This window comes from Pagrus major, chromosome 1 (genome assembly GCF_040436345.1).
Source record: "Pagrus major chromosome 1, Pma_NU_1.0".
Lineage (NCBI taxonomy): Eukaryota > Metazoa > Chordata > Actinopteri > Spariformes > Sparidae > Pagrus > Pagrus major.
Genome location: NC_133215.1, coordinates 14512109 through 14530982, shown reverse-complemented (window position 1 = coordinate 14530982; position 18874 = coordinate 14512109). Strand labels below are relative to the sequence as shown.

The 18874-nt window shown below is 39.9% G+C and overlaps 1 protein-coding gene and 1 pseudogene across 1 annotated transcript; both read right to left on the bottom strand.

The window, feature by feature from the left end:
* Positions 1-2777: 2777 nt before the first annotated feature.
* Positions 2778-5681, bottom strand: LOC140993974 (polyunsaturated fatty acid lipoxygenase ALOX15B-like; annotated as a pseudogene).
* A 1598-nt stretch (positions 5682-7279) lies between these two features.
* Positions 7280-17181, bottom strand: LOC140993600 (arachidonate 12-lipoxygenase, 12R-type-like). Its single transcript, XM_073463088.1, has 15 exons — positions 17007-17181; positions 14700-14876; positions 13566-13770; positions 13401-13482; positions 12403-12525; positions 12146-12249; positions 11821-11987; positions 11441-11584; positions 11010-11213; positions 9883-9969; positions 9615-9784; positions 8772-8893; positions 8539-8639; positions 8193-8363; positions 7280-7961 (listed from the first exon to the last, which is right to left on the bottom strand). The coding sequence occupies exons 2-15, from the start codon at positions 14850-14852 to the stop codon at positions 7782-7784; spliced, it is 2013 nt and encodes a 670-aa protein (XP_073319189.1). The 5' UTR covers positions 14853-14876; positions 17007-17181; the 3' UTR covers positions 7280-7781.
* Between the last annotated feature and the right edge of the window lie 1693 nt (positions 17182-18874).

The window sequence follows — 18874 nt, the reverse complement described above, 5'->3', positions numbered from 1 at the left end:
ACAAAGCTAAACAGCAGTGATGTCCTTCAACAGGGCAAACAAGGACAGGCGACGGTTACCTTTAAAACTCAATTACTAAATTGCAACTGGACCTACTGTATTACCATTTGAATATGATTTCATTATCAAAAGTGCTGATAATGATGTGAAGGACATTCAGCCACAGTGAACTTCTTCCCTGCCTGTTGACTGCCAATGTGCTGACCTTCTGTCTATCTTTTACTGCAGTTATTCAAGAGCAGTCTGAGCAGCTACTTATACCCAGCTCCGGTTTGAGATGTTAATGCGTTAGTGTCACCAGCAAATACATTGTTGAATCAAACGAATGATAAACAGATTAATCCGTCTATTAAGTCACAGATTAATCCATCGCTATTGTTGAAAAACAATATTTTTTTTAGCCCTCACAATGCTGAAGTCAGACAAAAGATCTGCACACTGCACAGTAATAGCTCCCAGTTGATTTCACAGAGCAACGATCCGATCTAACAGAGATCTTTGTCAGGCGTCAGAGCCATCAGCAATCTGTCGCGCTGAAGGAGGGGTGTTAGAGATTACGCTGGCAAAGCTGACTCAACAGAGAAACTGTCAGAGCAGATGACCACTCAACGTTCCCAAAGAGGGGGGGGGGGGGGGGTTGCAGACATAAATTGGGGATAAAGTTGGAAGGTGAAAGAAATGACTTTGAGGGACTTGTTAGACGTGCCCTCTGGATGGGAGTCAGCGCTAGAAGATTGAGGCTGCTCGTTGGCGGAGATCTCTGAGGGAGACTGAAAGCTGCTCAGTGGCAACGTGTTGTGGTTGAATGAGATTGGATGTGAGACGCTGAAGGTTTCGGGTATCAAAAGCTGCCATTGTTGAAAACAAAACTCGGTGCTGAAATAACAATGTTCTGTCCCAAAACTATTGTCTTGAAGGAAACATGCATGCTCAAACCTTTTTTTCCAAGCAGCATTCGAAGTTTGCACACAACTCAGAACTTTAATAGCATCCTAAGCTAACGTAACCCGAACCAGAGACAATTACACCTGGCTAGCACAGCCTAAAATCAAGCAAATACAACAACACAAATCAATAGTTAGCTAATCTTATTGACTCGTCCAACAGCAACCTGTCCAACTCTGCATCTGTCTTGCAGCCTTTTATGAGATTGATGAATGAGATTTACTCTTACCCAGCCTCTTGCATGTGCACTCTCTCTTTTTTTCTTTTTAATTTCCTCCATCAGCACCACTTTTGGTCTCTTTGCCTCTGTCATGAGTAGAGGCTGTTACAAGTCAATGCACGATCAAAATGATTTTGAAGCTGTTATTTGGGATAAAATAATCACATAATGTTGCTTTTAATGGAGGTGTGTGTTCTTTTACAAAGTCAGGTTTGAAAGCAAGCAAGCAAAACTTTATATATAGCACACAGTGGAAGCACAATGTGCTGCACAGTGCGTGAGCATAATGACAACAGGTTTGTGCACATGCTGTACTGAACAAGTTGTTTCAGAGTTTGGTCACAAGCTGAGGGTGGCATTAGAAAGATTTCACTGCATGATATCACAGCCTATGCTGTATTGCCAGCCCTGTTTGTAGAGCTTGATTGGGTGAAGCATTGAGTAATCTAACAGGCCCTTGCATTGACAGTAAGGTTGCCTATGAACCTGGAAACAATGCCATCCAGTTACTTTGGATGTGTCCCAAAGCTGATAACCACATGGAGGGAAGCCTAGAGTGAGAGGAAAGACTGTTGAGGAGGCATATTGGCTGTTGTGCTCATTCTGTTTCCACCATAACCCTGACTCGATAAGAAAAAAGACTGAATGAATCTTCTGAAAATTAGGTAGATGACTTGTTAAATAGCCAATCATTAAGTCATGACAGTGTCAAAGTATTGCAAACATCTATAACTGTATTTCTAACAATACCACTGGTCAGGATATTACAAAAAAACAGTGTACATAAAATCCAAGCAGAACATTTTTGCAGCAAAAGGGTTTTGAGTGTGTTTATAGCTTTTAGTCAGTATACTCTCAAATTGCATTGCTTACTATTTTCTAAAGCACACCACAGAGTTTCATATTTTTTAAATGTGTGTTCAACCTTCCAGACAGCTCTTGTGTTATTTTCTCTTTTCACTACCTCAAAGTTTCCAGAGATAGATAATTCATTAGAATATGCTTTTATTTTACATTACATTGTCATTGCATGATAGACAACAACATCAGAATCTTATCAACACTGATGGTTGATAAGACAAAGATCGGTTATGTTTAGTCAACCAGTGCGGGATAGTTTAACATTTGTGACACTGACTGACAAAAAAAATATCCCGAGACAGCTGGACAGAGCAGATCAGTTGCTGACTTTATCTCACAGCTAAGACAGCAGTGTTTGTGCAAAGCTTTACGTCAGAGTTGTGTTGAGCAGAGTTCTGTTGTGCATATAAATGTTTGAAATTTATCGACTTTGCCCACTGGCAAAGTTGCCATGAGAAGGTTTAAAATGAGTTTTAGACAATCACAGTAAAAGGACAATATGAAAAGTCATCACTGTAAAGTTGAAAGACTAATTAGACTAATTAGGATCCCCTCATGAGGACACCAAGGCCGTGGGGGGAAAGAGATGATTAATCAGCTAAGTGTCCAAACTCTGAGACATGACGGAGGTCAGAACCTTCATTGACTGTGATAATCAAATGGCCACACTGTTTTCCAAAAAGGCAGAGTCCACGTACGTGTATGGGACTTCAGTTTCTTGTTTCTGACTTTGATCACTTAACATAAAACTTCAAGTTCTCCTTGAAAAACCTTCATCAGCTTGCAGGGAACCTCCTCACATGCTCCTCTGGGTACTGGCTGAGTGGGACCTGATAGAATAGAACATTGTGTAGACAAGACAAGGCCAAAATTATTATGCAACGTTTGTTTTCTGACATTTGATTTCAATAAAACTGTAATTTCAAAAGTATGCAGGGCTACAGTTCCAAGAACAAGGTTGGCTCTGATTTTATTTCACTACTCCAGTGTTCAAATACTTCAAAGATTAGTTTGATTTCTGTAATATTTCATGATGTTTACTTCACTTACAAAGTCAGAGGACTGTTTGCTGAGTGGCCACATGGTGGACATCCCCTGCACTGTTGTGTTGATGTCTGGTAATGTCTTCAGCATCATGGCCTCGCTTGTTGGTGGAGGACGTTGCAGAGAGGTGGGAGTGTCGGGCATCCAGCCACCATAGTCATACTGCAATTGATGAACAAGCTATCGAAGGACGATTGAGAGATTAAAAATATTGAAAACTGTCACATGCTATGTCTCATTATTTAAATTAAAATAAAATACTCCCACATGTAAACTAAAATAACACATTGACCAAGCCTACAGATAAGAGAGGCTCACCTGTCCATAGTTGTCAGCTGACGGCCGGAGCAAGTGAAAATCACCATGGTGACAGTCTCAGCCACGGTGCGAAATTTTTGAGGGATTCCTGTGAATTCATGAAAATGGTAGGAATTAACATAATGAGATCAAGAAGAAGTCAAAGTGATGGTCATATAAATTAAGACTTTCTAAAAAATAAAACATGAGCTTGTCTTTAAGCACACCTGTGCCTTCCTGGGAGAGGAATCCATGTTCAAAAATGTCTTGAATCCACTTCTGCAGTTCAGAGTCTTGGCAAACCTCATCGTCACTCTTGTAGTAGTGGCCAAGCACTCAGCTCACAAGCCTCGAATGGAAAATAAAAATCTACTTGAATTACATATTTGAAATTACAACATTGTAATTAATTCTAATCAGGATTTAGTCCGCTACAACACAACCCTCTCAGGAGCATCTGACATATTGTTTTGATCTTTCTTCAGTTTTGTATCATTACTTTGACATCCATCAGAAACACTCATGTCACATAGCAAATGGAAATGGAAATACAGTTTGACTTGGCATTTCCTCCTGGAAATGCTCCCTGCTGTGGTAATACCGCATATCAGCATGAAATACATGAAAACATGAGGGATAACATGCAAAAGAAGCCTTGCTGACCCCAGTGTAAGATTGTTTTACTCCTTTTTTTGGGGGGGGGGGTTAGGGCTAGAGTATCACTTTCTTATTAAAAATTAAACAATTGTTTCTGAGTTCTTTCCAAGGAAGCTTGTTTATTGTGCTGCTTGTCACTTAGACTTTCCAAACATCATCGGTGAATGTAGTGAAGCCAGTCCCTGCAGGGCTGCCTACCTACTACATTTCAAAACAGCCCACTGAACTTGGCTCAGTTCACTTGTGTGTGTTTCCATAATATGGAAAACATCACTTCCTGGGCACTAGCTGTGCCTCACACAGGGGGCAGAAATAAACCAACCAGGACCCGAGCATTGTTATTAGGAGTAGATTCTTTATTTTTTTCTCCTGTTTTCTCTTGCTCATTCAAAACAAACATCACTTGGATTGCAAATATGGCCAGTGCCTGTGGATGATATCCCAAAGCTTGAGTCTATCATCCCTGTAGCAGAAGTTCAGCACATCCTCCGGTCCACGCTCTGCAATGTCATCTGGTATACTGAGGGAGCTGTAGATCATCGAGGACAGTGATCGCTTCAGGACTGTGATCATACCCTCTCCGCCAGACGCTGCAAACTAGGGAACAGGCAAACATGTGAGAAATATAGTTAAAGTAAAAGTTGGTCTGCTGAGCATGTTGGTGTTTCAATTCCTGTGTGAGAACTCCCTTCCTCGGATATCAGAAAAAGTTGAGCCAAGTGGTTGAGCTGCAGAGCGTAGCGACTGTGAGTTATGAGGAGCTGAGGGACAGAAGGGACTATGTTAGCAACACTACAACTTGTGAACAAAGTCAGAAATCCTGATGCTGTATAACTTTCAACAGTGTAGTATTGTCAATAAATTAAAAATATATAATATAAAATAAGTGATTTCATAAGTATTCTCCCCCTTTAAAGTGACTGACCTTTTTATAGGCACTGTATACAGTTGCTCTTTCAGCTTCAGCTCCTTCTCTCAACTGTACTTGGCAAACATGTTATGAAATGAGTCTTTTCTGCTCTCATATGTTCGGTAAGAGTGTAATAGTACAGTCCCACAAACCGGTTCCTTCTCTGAGCAGGTGCACCTCGCTGTCAGCGATCCTGCGGTAGATGGGAAAGGTGTAGATGTCTCCCTCTGGAGACTTCACTTTCACCTTGCAGTGAATCCAGGATTCCTCTGGGAGCAGTGGAAGAGGCTTTTTGTCAAGCTCAATCAGCAGCAGCTTTCCAAGAGAAGCGGGGCATGGCAGGAAATGTAGACTCCTGCAAACACGCAGAGAAGGTGAGACAGGCTCTGTGCTCTATTCGTGTGCAGATGTCAGAGCCGGTTTAAGCAAACTGCAAACACAATCCCGCTAGAATTAAGACAGATTCTTTGCATAAGTGGTACTTATGCAGATCAGGGTTGGCATTGTGCTGCGTTTATCACAAAAACAAGTGCAGACAGCAATTTTAGTTCCCTTATTTGGCAAAGACATATAGAGACCACTACAAAATCACATGAACACAGCACTTTGACTCATGCCTAAGTTTTTAAAGTTTTTAATCTTCAATAGTACACATTTTAAATACAGTTATGAGTATGGCTCATATTTGGTTGTATTCATTCTTGAATATTGACAGTAATTTAATTTAATGCTTTTAGGATACCTCATAATATCAGGAGTAAATAACATCTCATCTCATCTCATCTCAGGAATCTGGTTTATTTCTCCAAATTCCATAATGAATTAATTTAGATTTTTTGTGTCATGTCTGTTTGTTGCTGTTGTTTTTAAGAATACAAAAATACATATAAAACAAAAATGTAAGGAAAAAAAATGGTGAGTGAGGCTGAACCGCTAATATGTGTCGGTGGTAATGTGCTATAATCTTATTTAGCCTGATGCTCCACACAGCACTATAATGGCCGTTTTGTGCTTAAACATTCGCCTTTAGTAATGAGAAACCACGTGAGCCTGTACGTTTACTCTCCCCATCTTCACCCACCAGTTTAATGAAGACGTTATTTGCGGTGGTGGCCTTGAGCAAGGTTTGCAGTGGTTACAATGCCTTCATACTTCACCATTTTGACTTTTAGCGGAATAACCCTGGTGGAGAATAAAGAGCGATATTAACAGTCAGCTACATAAAAAGATGGAATTTAAGATGAAAAAGAAAATATGTTACAGTTAGGACGCTGTACAGTTATTTAAGTATTCATCTTCACAAGGACTAGAAACTTTTTTGCAGAAATGCAGAAACTACCTAGAATCTGAACCTTTTCAAAAAACTGTTGGTTGCTTTTCCTTCTCATACATACAGAGCAGGTTTTTGAGGTTTGTCCATGATGGATGTTGAGCTGCAGAACATTCACTGTAACTTTAAGGTAAGAGGTCATACTGAAAAAATAACTCAAAGTAAAGATAAACTCATACATATTTTACGTCCGACATGTAAAAAAAAACAATGCACCATGTAAATACGATAAGTCGGGTCAACTCAGTCTTTACAATGAAATGTGAACAATGAAATGCAAAAATCACTGAATGGAGGTCGACCAGTTCAAACCATTTGGCTCAGGCAGAGATTAAACTGTCAGGGTTAATGTCATACAAGCTTGCTTAGCACCTGTTTCAGAAAAACAATGCTACCTATTTATGTGTTAAGTTATAAAATCATAAAGCCGGACTTCTTTTGATGTGAACAAGGACGATAAATGTTTGTGCTTGTAAATGGGGCACTTACACTGTATTTTATCACTCATTAGATCTTAATTATCGCCTTTAAACTTAACTTTACTTAACCCTGAAGGGCACAAACATGAAATTACTTCAACAGAAGTAACACAGCACTACATCAACTAACTACCATAATCATCAGAACAGCAATAAGAGCAATACAATGATGACTATCTGTCATCCCACTCCATAAAGTATAACCAGCACAGCATTACAGTCTAAATAAATCAACAGAATTGTCCTCCAAGTAGGCCTACAAACTCATGATGGGCAAGATACCTCCAGCGCCCTGTGTTGAGTACATTTCACAAAACACAACATTTTAAAAAAACACACAACACTTCAGAAAAAGACATCCAAAAATTCAACACAAACACATTTCCAGGTAAATGCAGTTCAATGTGTTTTGTTAAATCTTGTGTCTAGAGAAATGTTATGTTTTGTGAAATGTCACGTTTAATTAAATGTTGTCGTGTTTTGTGAAGTGTTGTTTTGTGAAATTGCATGTTTTGTGAAATCATCATCACTCGTCATTGTAGACACAACCAATACTTTATTTTGGTGAGGAGATGTGGTTACAGTTTACAGCCGACCTTAGTGACGGTAGATAGTGGTGATTGAAAATTGATGACAACACAGAGAAATGATTAATATTACATTCAGAGAAATTCAGCCTCCGACACTAAACACTACGACAAAAACAAACATCAATAATTTGAAATGTGCAGAACATTGGGATGAATCACAAGAAGCTGATTTAAACTCAAGCCAATTGCATTTTTAGTATCTATCGCTCAGATACCTTAAAAAATGGCAATGCAAGAAAAAGATTTAAAGATGTGGATTATGATTTAAAACAATACATTTTTACAATCAAGCAGGCTGTATTAAAAGAGAGCATCATACAGTGACACTGTGCAGTAGTTTCTTTGCACTTCAGTATCAGTTTAAACACATGCAGTTTCTCTCTTCCTCACTTTTTTTAATATGAACCTGAATCTGGCCCACAGCTGAGGAGCTCACACCATCTGATATTCAAATGGCCACACTATTTTCTACCAACGCAGGGTCCATGTATGTGTATGGGACTTCCAGACTCTTGTTTCTGGTTCTGATCACTGTGCTTAAAACTTCGAGTTCTCCTTGGTAGTCCTTTATCAGCTTGTGGGGAACCTCCTCACAGAAATGGTCCTCTGGGTACTGGCCGAGACCGATCTGACAGGATTCAGCATCGTGTTAACAAGATGAAGAGCAACACAACATTATTGTTGACCAACATTATTGTGCTGTGTTTGTTTTCTGACAAAACCCTCAAAAATATGCAGAGGTACAGCTCCAAGATGAATAAATGTTGATGTAGGATATAATCAGAAGTTAAATCGGCTCAGGTTTTATTCAACTGCTGGAGTGTTAGATGTAAATTTTCATGAGGTTTTGGGCACTTACGAAATCAGAGGACTGTTTGCTCAGTAGCCACATGGTGGACATCCCCTGCACTGTTGTGTTGACGTCAGGTAATGTCTGCAGCATCGTGGCCTCGCTTGTCGTCCCCTTTGTGGTTGGTGGAGGACGCTGCAGGGAGATAGGAGTGTTGGGCATCCAGCCACCATAGTCATACTGCAATTGATGAACAAGTTATTGACAAAGTTTAAAATGATTAAAAAGCATTATGTATCAAACATTTCTCTACAGTAGCAAATAAAAAAAGACTTTCAACAAAGGAAACTAAGAGTAGATTATAACTCTTTTTTTATCATCAACCAAGCCTATACAATAGATAATAGTGATCCACCTGTCCAGTGTTGACAGCCGAGTGCTGGCCTGAGCAAGTGAAAATCACCATGGTGACAAACTTGACCATCTCAGCCACAGTGCGAAATGTTTGAGGGATTCCTGTGAATTCATCAAAACGACACGAATGAATAAGCCTTCTGTCTAATAAACATATTAAACAGAATAATGGTATATAGGGAATACAATAAGGACTTTCTGACTAACAAAACATGAGCTTGTCTTTAAGCACACCTGTGCCTTCCTGGGAGAGGAATCCATGTTCAAAAATGTCTTGAATCCACTTCTGCAGTTCAGAGTCTTGGCAAACCTCATCGTCACTCTTGTAGTAGTGGCAAAGCACTCCGTTCACAAGCCTTGAATGGAAAATAGAAATCTACTTGAATTAGGTGTTTTAAATTACAACATTGTAATGAATTATAATCAGGATTTAGTCCACTACAACACAACCCTCTCAGCGTCTGACCATCTTTCTTCAGTTTTGTATCATTACTTTGACATCCTTCAGAAACACTCATGTCACATAGCAAATGGAAATGGAAATACAATTTGACTTGGCGTCTCCTCCTGGAAATGATCCCTGCTGTGGTAATACCGCATATCAGCATGAAATACATGAAAATATGAGGGATAAAATGCAAGACAACCTCAATGACCCCGATGTAAAATTGTTCTACTCTAGGGTTGGGGTTAGAAATTTATTTTGCTTATTAAAAATTATACCATTGTTTCTGCTGCCTCTCTGTGTGTATGTAAAATGCAGTCCCTGCAGAGCTGCCTACCTACTTAATTTCAAAACAGCCCACTGAACTTGGCTCAGTTCACTTGTGTGTTTCCATAATATTAAAACATCACAAGGCACTGAGAAGACTTTCTGGCACTAGTTGTGCCTCACACAGGGGGCAGAAATAAACCAACCAGGACCCGAGCATTGTTATTAGGAGTAGATTCTTTATTTTTTTCTCCTGTTTTCTCTTGCTCATCCAAAACACAATAACTTGGATGGCAAAAATGGCAATGAATGTTATGAGTGCAAGTTTAAATTACATTTTTGCATTATTACATTGCCTACGGTACCTGTAGATGATATCCCAAAGCCTGAGTCCATCATCCCTGTAGTAGAAGTTTGGCACATCCTCCAGTCCACGATCAGCAATGTCATCTGGTATACAGAGGGAGCTGTAGGTCATCGAGGACAGTGATCTCTTAAGGATTGTGATCATACCCTCTCCACCAGACGCTGCAAACTAGGGAAAAGTAAAATAGAGAAAGAGAGTTAGAAATATAGGTAGAGAAAAGTAGTGAACATGGTATCGGCCAACTGAGCATATTGGGCTTTTCTTACCTCTGTGAAAACTCCCTTCTCTGCTATCAGAAGCAGTCGAGCCAAGTGGTTGATCTGCAGCGTGTAGCGAGTGTGAGGTATGAGGAGCTGAGGGAAAGAAGGAACTCACTTAGTAACACTAGTATTTGTTAATAGTCTGAAATCAAAGGTTGCAGTGTGGTAACACTCGTTCTATCAACACAGGTGGAGCCCTCTACTGGATTCTATGGGTATACCTCTCCTCCGCCACATGCACCTATTTGCCCACTGAAAATTTGCATGTGCACAGCCGATGAATCAGGGCTTGGCGACGTGAGCATGTCTCAATATATAAGGCAGAGTGTAAGCTGTCTGCAATCTGACAGATTGGCAGGGCTAAGTTGCATTTGTGCTGGCCTTCACTCTGAGGAAATCCAACAATCCCACAACAGGAGTCCTCGTCATCTCCCCAGGGTGCCTCAACACTCTGCCAGATTTCTAGGATAGGAGGGGAAATGAAGGCGGGCTGTGTCTTGTAAGCCAGACCATAAAACCTTGGTTTTGGTTGGAAGTGGTGGAGGCAGAGGCAGCCCAATTTGCTCTGCCACTGGTCATAACCTTTGCGAAGTCTCTGCGAAAGGACGGTGGCAATCGGTTATCACAGGTCGCTGATGTTTCAGGACACTGATGAGATGTTGTCATCCTCCTCTGCAATCGGAGGGACCAGCATCGTTTCAGCAGAGGCAACCTGTGCTGATGATAGGGCTCCTCGTCCATGGGGAAACCTGAAGCTCCGGCTAGCTCCGTCACAGCGGACCATCACTGTGAAGCATTGAAAATGCATCCACAACTGCTAGCGTTTAAACTCAGGAAGTGGTCTGCCATCCATATTTGGTAGCCAAGCCAGGATTGACGGGCTGTGTACATGTCATTTCAGTGGGCAAATAAATGTGTGTGATTAGAGAAGAGCTATACCCACAGAGTCCAGTAAAGGGTGGAGCCTGTGTGAGATAGAACTGGATGCCCCTAAAACATTTAACATTGCTAAAATACATGGAAATATATTGTGCACGCACTAAAACATTATAATTCATCAGCTTTGGAAGATATACATATCAGTAAGTTGAAAAGACTAAAACTACAAGTTCAGTATTCTCCCTCACAGTTACCTTGTACAGAGGATGCACCATGGGTAAGTTGCGCAGCAGTGACACTGCGAACACTTCAGCCAGCAGGTGAGTGCGCAGCAGGTGAACATTGAGTTGATGTTCGTTGAAATCTGCACTTCTCACAAAGATCTTGGCCATCAACCAGTCGTACTCAGAATCAGTAGGAAAGAAGATGGGATTGTTGTCTGCTGGAGTCTGCTTCAGCTGCAGGAGAAGGAAAACGATAATTAATTCATTTAAATAATCATTAACAACTAACTATGTAAGATGTTTATCTAAAACGGCCATCATAATCCATACTTTGTCTTAATATATTGTTAAACGGGTGTACATTTTTCAATCAGTGGTACAAAGAAAAGTTTCATGTTAAAACATTTCAAAGAAGGCCATTAATTCAACTCGAGCCTTGTGTAAATTTATGTCAGTCTCACCTGAATAGCAACGGGCATCAGCTGATCATCAGGGGTTTTGTGGAGCAACATGAGGGGAGCCATCAAATGCTGCGTCTTCCCATTGATGACGTTTGGTTGCACTCCATCCAAACGCTTGTAGTCACACAGGAATATGTTCCCTTTCTGTTTGAAATGTTCACATTTTGGCCAGATGAGGAAGACATTTTTGGTCAGGTCAGTTACAAATTTCACACTATTACAGTATTGACATGGACTTTCCTAAAGATAACTGCTGACAGGGTTTTGACACCTTTTTGGTTCTTAATGTAATCAAACCTTGATTTCCATTCCATATTGAGCATTTGTTTAAGCAACTCAGCTTATCATTCATGTAACTTTCATTCTTTCTGAAGGAATACCTGTATTTCTTCAGACAGGCTGCCCCCACCACGGAGAAACACCATGGCGTCAGTGACTGGGAGGTTCTCAGGCAGGGCTGTACAACGCTGGATCAAGATGGGGTTGACACCATTTAGATACTGGTAGCCAAAAAAAGCATCATCCTTCCAGTGTCGCTGGACATAGTCTGGAAAGAAAGCAGAATTTATTAAAGAATTAAATTTAATGTAGCATCTACAGGTCCTTCAAATACCCTTTACAATACAACAATGTCATTTATGCTTATTTTAGTATAAAAAGCAAAGTATGTCTACATGTTTCAGTGTCTTGTGCTCAGAGCTGGACCTGATATGTCTGTTCTTTTGTTGCAGAAGACTTTGCGAATAGCTTCAATGTCGGTCCAGTTCTTCTTGCTACAAGAGTATCCCTTCAGTTGCAGCTCTGCCAGCCTTCGTAATGAAAACATGGATATTAGTTACATATTACATATTAGTATTGTTATGCACAAAAGAGCAACACTTGACAGCTCTTGATGCTGACATGTATTAGGACTGGTGCTGTAATGAATCATACTCGTGTCTAATCAAATTTGAGGACCTCACCCAGTGGATGCGGTGAAGAGGAACTCTGTGGTCTTGGTGAAGGAGAAGCGGACCTCACAAGGCAGATCAAGAGGGTTGTCTGCTTTCATGCAGTGAGGTAGTCCCTCTTTATAAACATCCCAGCTGGGAAATATAAAACAGACTGGTGAAGGACAGATATTTCAGATTATGGTATAAATAGAGTAAAATACATTATATATTCTTACAAGATGAATATTGCAGGAAGATTAAAATTAAAGGAGACATATTATGCTCATTTTCCAGTTCATAATTTTATTTTGGGTTACTACTAGAAAAGTTTTACATGCTTTAATGCTCAAAAAACACACCAGTTTTCTCATACTGTCCAGTTTTAGCTCCTGTCTCTTTAAGGACAACCCCTGAACACCCAGTCTGCCCTGATTGGTCAGCTCACACACGCCTGAGCCAGCATTGCTCAACATGGGCATGTCTATCAAGTAAAATGTATGCAAAGCAGCAACATCCACACACACATACCTGTGAGGATCGCAGAGCAAAACAGGCTTCCCTTAACAGTAAAGCTAAGCCTAGCTGAGCTAGTGCTACAGTAACAAACACAAAAGGTAATACGAAAAAACAGTTTATTATTATATATATTATTTAGGTCGCTTCAAATTAGGGCTTGCGTTCACATTGTTTATCTTGACTATCTCACAACTTTACAACACCAGTATAACATCTGCCCAGACGGGGCCACATTAGCCGAGCAACATGCCAACACCTGATTCAGCAGGCTGAGCTACCACACAGGACTACAGCAGAAGCATTACAGGCACATCAGGAGCAGTGTTTTCTGTGGGCGAGAGGTGCTCCCATTAGCATGGACTTGAGGGGTTTTTAACTTTAAGCGTAATAGGTCTCCTTTGAAATTACACATTAGTCACAAACGGCAGGACAGATATGTGTTACTAACTTAACAACATAATGTGTCTGGGTTCTTTGTGGAGGTCACGATGTCATACATGAACACATCTTACCTATACAGTTGCTCTCTCAGCTTCATCTCCTTCTCTCGGCTGTACTTGCCAAGATGATGACTGTCATCAGTGATTCTCAAAGCTGACAAAGAAATATATAAATTAGTCTTGTCTGCTCTCTCATCTTTAGTAATAGTGTAATATGCAAGTATCAGTTTCGCAAACCTGTTCCTTCTCTGAACAGTTGCACCTCACAGCCAGTGATCCAGCGGTAGATGGGAAAGGTGTAGATGTCACCCTCTGGAGACTTCACTTTCACTTTGGAGGGAAACCAGGCATCCTCTGGGAACAGTGGGAGACGCTGTTTGTCGATCTCAATCAGCACAAGCTTTCCAAGAGAGGTGGGGCAGCACACGGAAAATTTAGACTCCTGCAAACACGCAAAGAGAATGTGGGTGAGGCTCTTGGCTCTGTGTGCAGATGCACAGCCAGTAGCAGTAGACTTAGCTGCAAACTGCAAGTCAAATTTTATTCAGTACTAAGTACATTTCTTTGCATAAATGATGCTTATGCAGATCAAATGCAGAGAGGAATTTGAGTCTTCAATTGGTAAAGATTTGCAATAATAATACAAGTAGCACTTTGACTTTTGTTGCAGTTAGTTTGATATTTACTGTATCTTTCGTCTATGGCAGTATACATTTAAAATACAGATAAAAATACGGTTATCAATTTGAATATGGTCCATATTTGGTTGTAATAATTGGTGAATGTGGACAGTAATTTCATTCGCAAATGCTTTCAGGATGCATGATTCAAAAGTTTATACTGTACAGCTAAATAGTAACAGTTTCATGGTATTATCATTATCAGATTATTCTTGTCTGATTGAGCTCAGGGAACATAATGATGACATTATGTTCCCTGAGCTCAATCAGACAAGAATAATCTAAAGAATTAAGAGGAAAAAACTAAATACTGAAATCTGAATGTATTTATTAATTGATTATTAAAAGGCTAAAACCAAAAAGTCTGTGAAGGAAGTCAAAATATGAGGAGAACAAAAGTTTCATTTGGAGGATAACATTGGAAAAATCTGATATATTTCTCAAAATACTGTAATGAATTTTTTTTTTTCAGGGATTTTTGCTCAAATTTGAACAAAGATTACATTTGAGAGCATCGTCAGTCTGCTAACATGCTTCAGTGGTAATCTATTAAAATCTAATTTAGACTCATGACATTATCTCCACAAACCAACATGATGGCCATTGTGTGCTAAAGCGTTTGCCTGTACCATGCAAGTTTGAGAAACATGCAGCACTTTAAATTAGAAATCTAGAGATAATCCAGACTCACTGCTCCACGGTAGAAGGCGGCAGACCCTTTAAAGCTTGTGAGCCACGTACGGTTACTCTCTCCATCTTCGCCCACCAGTTTAATGAAGATGTTATTTGTAGTGGTGGCCTGAGCAAGGTTCGCAGTGGTTGCATACACCTTGTACTTCACCATTTTGGCTTTGAGGAGCAGAAAAGCCTGAGTGGAGAATAAAGATTGATAGAAGCCACAGTCATTACAGTCGTTACATTAAAAGATAAGATTTTTTTAGAAAAAGGAAATTATGTTACAGTACAGTCAAGGCTGTTTGCTGCTGATTATGCAATTCTGTTATAATGTCAATCTTAAAGCAGACTCAATGATTTTTGTCAAATCAAACTATTAAGATCCCAAACCTTCTTACCTTACAGACATTCCTCAAAAGACCACTGTCTGCAGTGGTTGCCTTTCCTTTTATACATACACAGCAGGTTTTTGGGGTGTGTCTTTAAAAAATGACTCAAAGTACAGATAACTTCGTGCTGGTCAAGTCAAGTCAACCAGTTCTTGATTAGGAGAAATGTAAACAATCACATGCAAAATGCACCAGCCTTAACATGCTGGCCCGGGCAGAGATCTGTCAAGATTAATGTTATGCAAGCTCACTAAACAAAGTGCTCAAGTAATCCAGAAAGCAGCATTACTGGCTTCCTCAGGACATGTTCTTGCAAGTGAATTGTCTCTGTTTTCATCAGGGCTTCATTATGTTTTACCTCCTTGTAAAAACTAACCGCTATCCTAAATTGTTAATTTCCCCTGCAATTCCACTGCTAAATACTCTGTAGGTTGTTTTTTTTAAAACATGTCATTGTTGGAGAATGTTTAATCTAATGGTTTTTATTGTGTTTATCAAGTTGATTTATCAATACTTTTTTATAGATTACAAATTTAGCTCCTTTGTGTCATTTATTATTTGTATGTTACTGTTTTGTAACAAATTTCCCCCAAATTGGCACCTATTCACTCTTGTGAAAAGATATAAAAGCATAAAAAAAGTGCTTCTTTTGATAATAACAAGTAAGTTAAATGTTTTAGTTTAGCAAATGTGGCACTCACACACTATATTGTTATCACTCATCAGATCTTTATTAAAGGGGTTGTCCACCATATTTACACATTAACGTGTGTTTACAGGTCTTGGATAGTACAACTACATATGTAAAAAAAAAAGTAGTTTAAAGTCTTTTCTGGCTCCAGAGGAAGCTGCATGTAATCTGATAAATTGCCTCCAGTGATGTCACTCAGTGGCTCAGTGGCATTGTGGGTAATGTAGGAGTCAAAGCAGTGTTGGATGGTTTAAAAAACAAACAGAATCAGAGGTATCACCTTTGTTATTTCATGCATCCTAACCATACTAACCCGAATAGTAGGAGGCAACTGCCATAAACACTTCTACAGAAAAGATAGGTCATACTGTAGAGTTTGAAGTTTAGTAATTATACACTATAAAGAATCAGTTTGTTATTATTTACTCACATGTTCCGTCTTAAGGTCTTTTCACACCAGGGACGTACGAACAAATGACATGAAAATGCGTAATACTCGCCTTCGAATGGAGCGGCAGAAAAACGACAGCGACAGCTTGCAAAGCTCAGAGAGTGCCCCAGTGGTTTCTCGGGTTGCACTGAGCGGCTCGCTGATAGGATAAGAGAGGTTGCAATCATCGCAGCTGCCTATCCCGGGGGTCCGATCCGTAAAAGACGAATACATACATTAAAACGCCAAAGTTATAAACAAACTAACCGATTGAGGCAGCTCGAGATTAGCAGGTCCCCTGTTCTGTCGGGTAAAATGACAGTTGTTATCAAAGTAGTCTGGTGGATTTGAAGAAAGCAAAGATGGATATAACATAACTAATGGGGGAGAATTGTGAGGTGGGACGGGCAGAGATGTTGAAGCAATAAACTCAATATCCTAAACAGTCCACTGTTAAATCACAGCAAAAATAGATAAATATTGACATGTCATACATTTGTTGTTGATGTCAGATTATTTGTGACATTGTGGTGATGAACACTGGTTGGAGGACCCACTGGGAATTTTGGGTCCCATCAGACTCAAACACACCACTGAGTTTATTTAAGGATTCATGCACCAGGATGAGGAGTATGAATGCTTACTCTGGTGTCTCTAACCACAAGAGAATAGCTGTACCAGTAGGCTTTTCCTCTGCCTCAGGCCCCTGTCCTAATTGGCCTTTACCTCCACTGCAAGTCCCTCACTCGAGGAGCAGAGATTAGGATTTCTACAATTCTAGGCAATTGTTAGAAAACAAGTGGCCTTACCGACCTGTAGCGAAGGAAGCCTTGGTTAAGATGGTGACAGGATCAGGTCCAGAGATAAAGTTTTCAATAAAGTGATCCACTATGTTTTATTTAAAGTAAAAAGTTTTCTGAGATTTAAAGAAGTATGAAGAAGCCAAACAAAATCCCAAACAAAAAGTTCATGAATCTAAAAACAACCACATCCCTCCCAGAATTTACTCCTCCTTTTATGCAACAGAGCCGAGGGGGTTTTTACCAAAAGGCAGGGTGCCAAAAACCAAGAAAAACAGTTATTCATTGGTCATACAGAGTATAAGTGTTAAAGTAATCTACATGAGCAAAGCCTAAGTTCCTGTTTTAAGCCAAGCTACAGTTGAAACATGTTTCCAGTCTCTTAGTCATGTAGACGTTTTATGTTAAATGATTATAACCAGTCAGTGACTCGTTCGTTTTTAAACCAAAACCCAATTTAATACTAATCCCAGAGTAAAAATGTAATGTGTCGTCATGTCTTCCTTCATATATTTCGTCACAGAGGTCGATTAGACTGAGAAATGTATTTTTATTATCATTATTATTATTATTATTATTGTTATTATATAAGGAATATTTTAGGAATGCTACAGGCAGCAGTGTGTCTCTGTGATCGTCTCGCTCCTCAGCAACTCTACATTGCCATTTGTCTCAACAATCATGAAGGTGACACTACTTTGTAGAGTATATGTGCTATAATATAGTAAAGAATATAGTTTAGATTGTGTTATAAATCCAAGACGAAGCTGACAGAAGGGCGGGACTGAGAGACAAGAGACAAATCTGTCTTGTACCTCAGCACCATGGATTCATCACTACGCTGCACAGTTGATATTTCAGAGCACAAATCTCAGTCAGATAACAGATCGATGAGTCAGGCAGACTAAACTAAGATAATCAACTCAATAACCCCTCTGCCCCTGCACTCCCTCTACCACTAGGAGGCGGGGAGTGGCAGGTAGACAAGGGGGATACATTTTCTCTCATATCATCTACTGTTTATAACTGTTTTTACCTTAACATCCTGTCTCTTGAGATAAACAGATTGAGTTTACGTCTGTTACACGCACACCCACAGCTGTCTTCCCCTTTTTTATGACCATTGCTCAATGAATGTTAAGTGTAACAGATCAATCTCTGAGTTCAGTTCCTCCTTTTTGGGCTGACCGGGTGGGGAGTGTTATTAGTTAGAAGTTTTATTACATAAGATGATTATTAAATGACAAAACAGTGCAAGTATCAAGGGATCACGAAACGGGCCCAGCAGAGACTGTACTTTCAGGAAGCTGAAAACAAGCCTCTCTCCCCATCAGCATCCTCAGGACCTTCTATAGTGGTGTGGTGGAGAGCGTTCTGACATATTGTATCTGGACATGATACTCCAGCTGCAGTATGTCAGACAAAAAAGTCCTGCAGAGAATAGTTAGAGGAGCTGAGAGGGTCATCAGAGTTTCCCTCCCCTCTGTCCAAGAACTCTTCCTAAGCCGCTGCAGGAGCAGGGCACTGAACATCGTCAGGGACCCTCCCACCCCCTCCACACATTCTTTGAACGGTTCCTAAAAGGTAGAACAAACAGACTAATCAACAGCTTCCTTCCACAAGCTGTTAGATTGTTGAACTGCTGATCTGGAGCATGTGTACTACTGCACTTCATGAGCCTGAGTCATAGTTTTAGTTTTAAATTATTTTAGTTTTAAATTATTATTGTAATGCATTGTGTGTGTTTGTTGTTTTCATGCTATGGGATCCTGGAGAAACGTAATCTAATTTTTGCTGCACTTCTTTTGTTGTTACAGCTAAATGACAATAAAGCTTTGATTGATTGATTGATTGATTGAGAGTTGTAGTAATCTTCTTGTG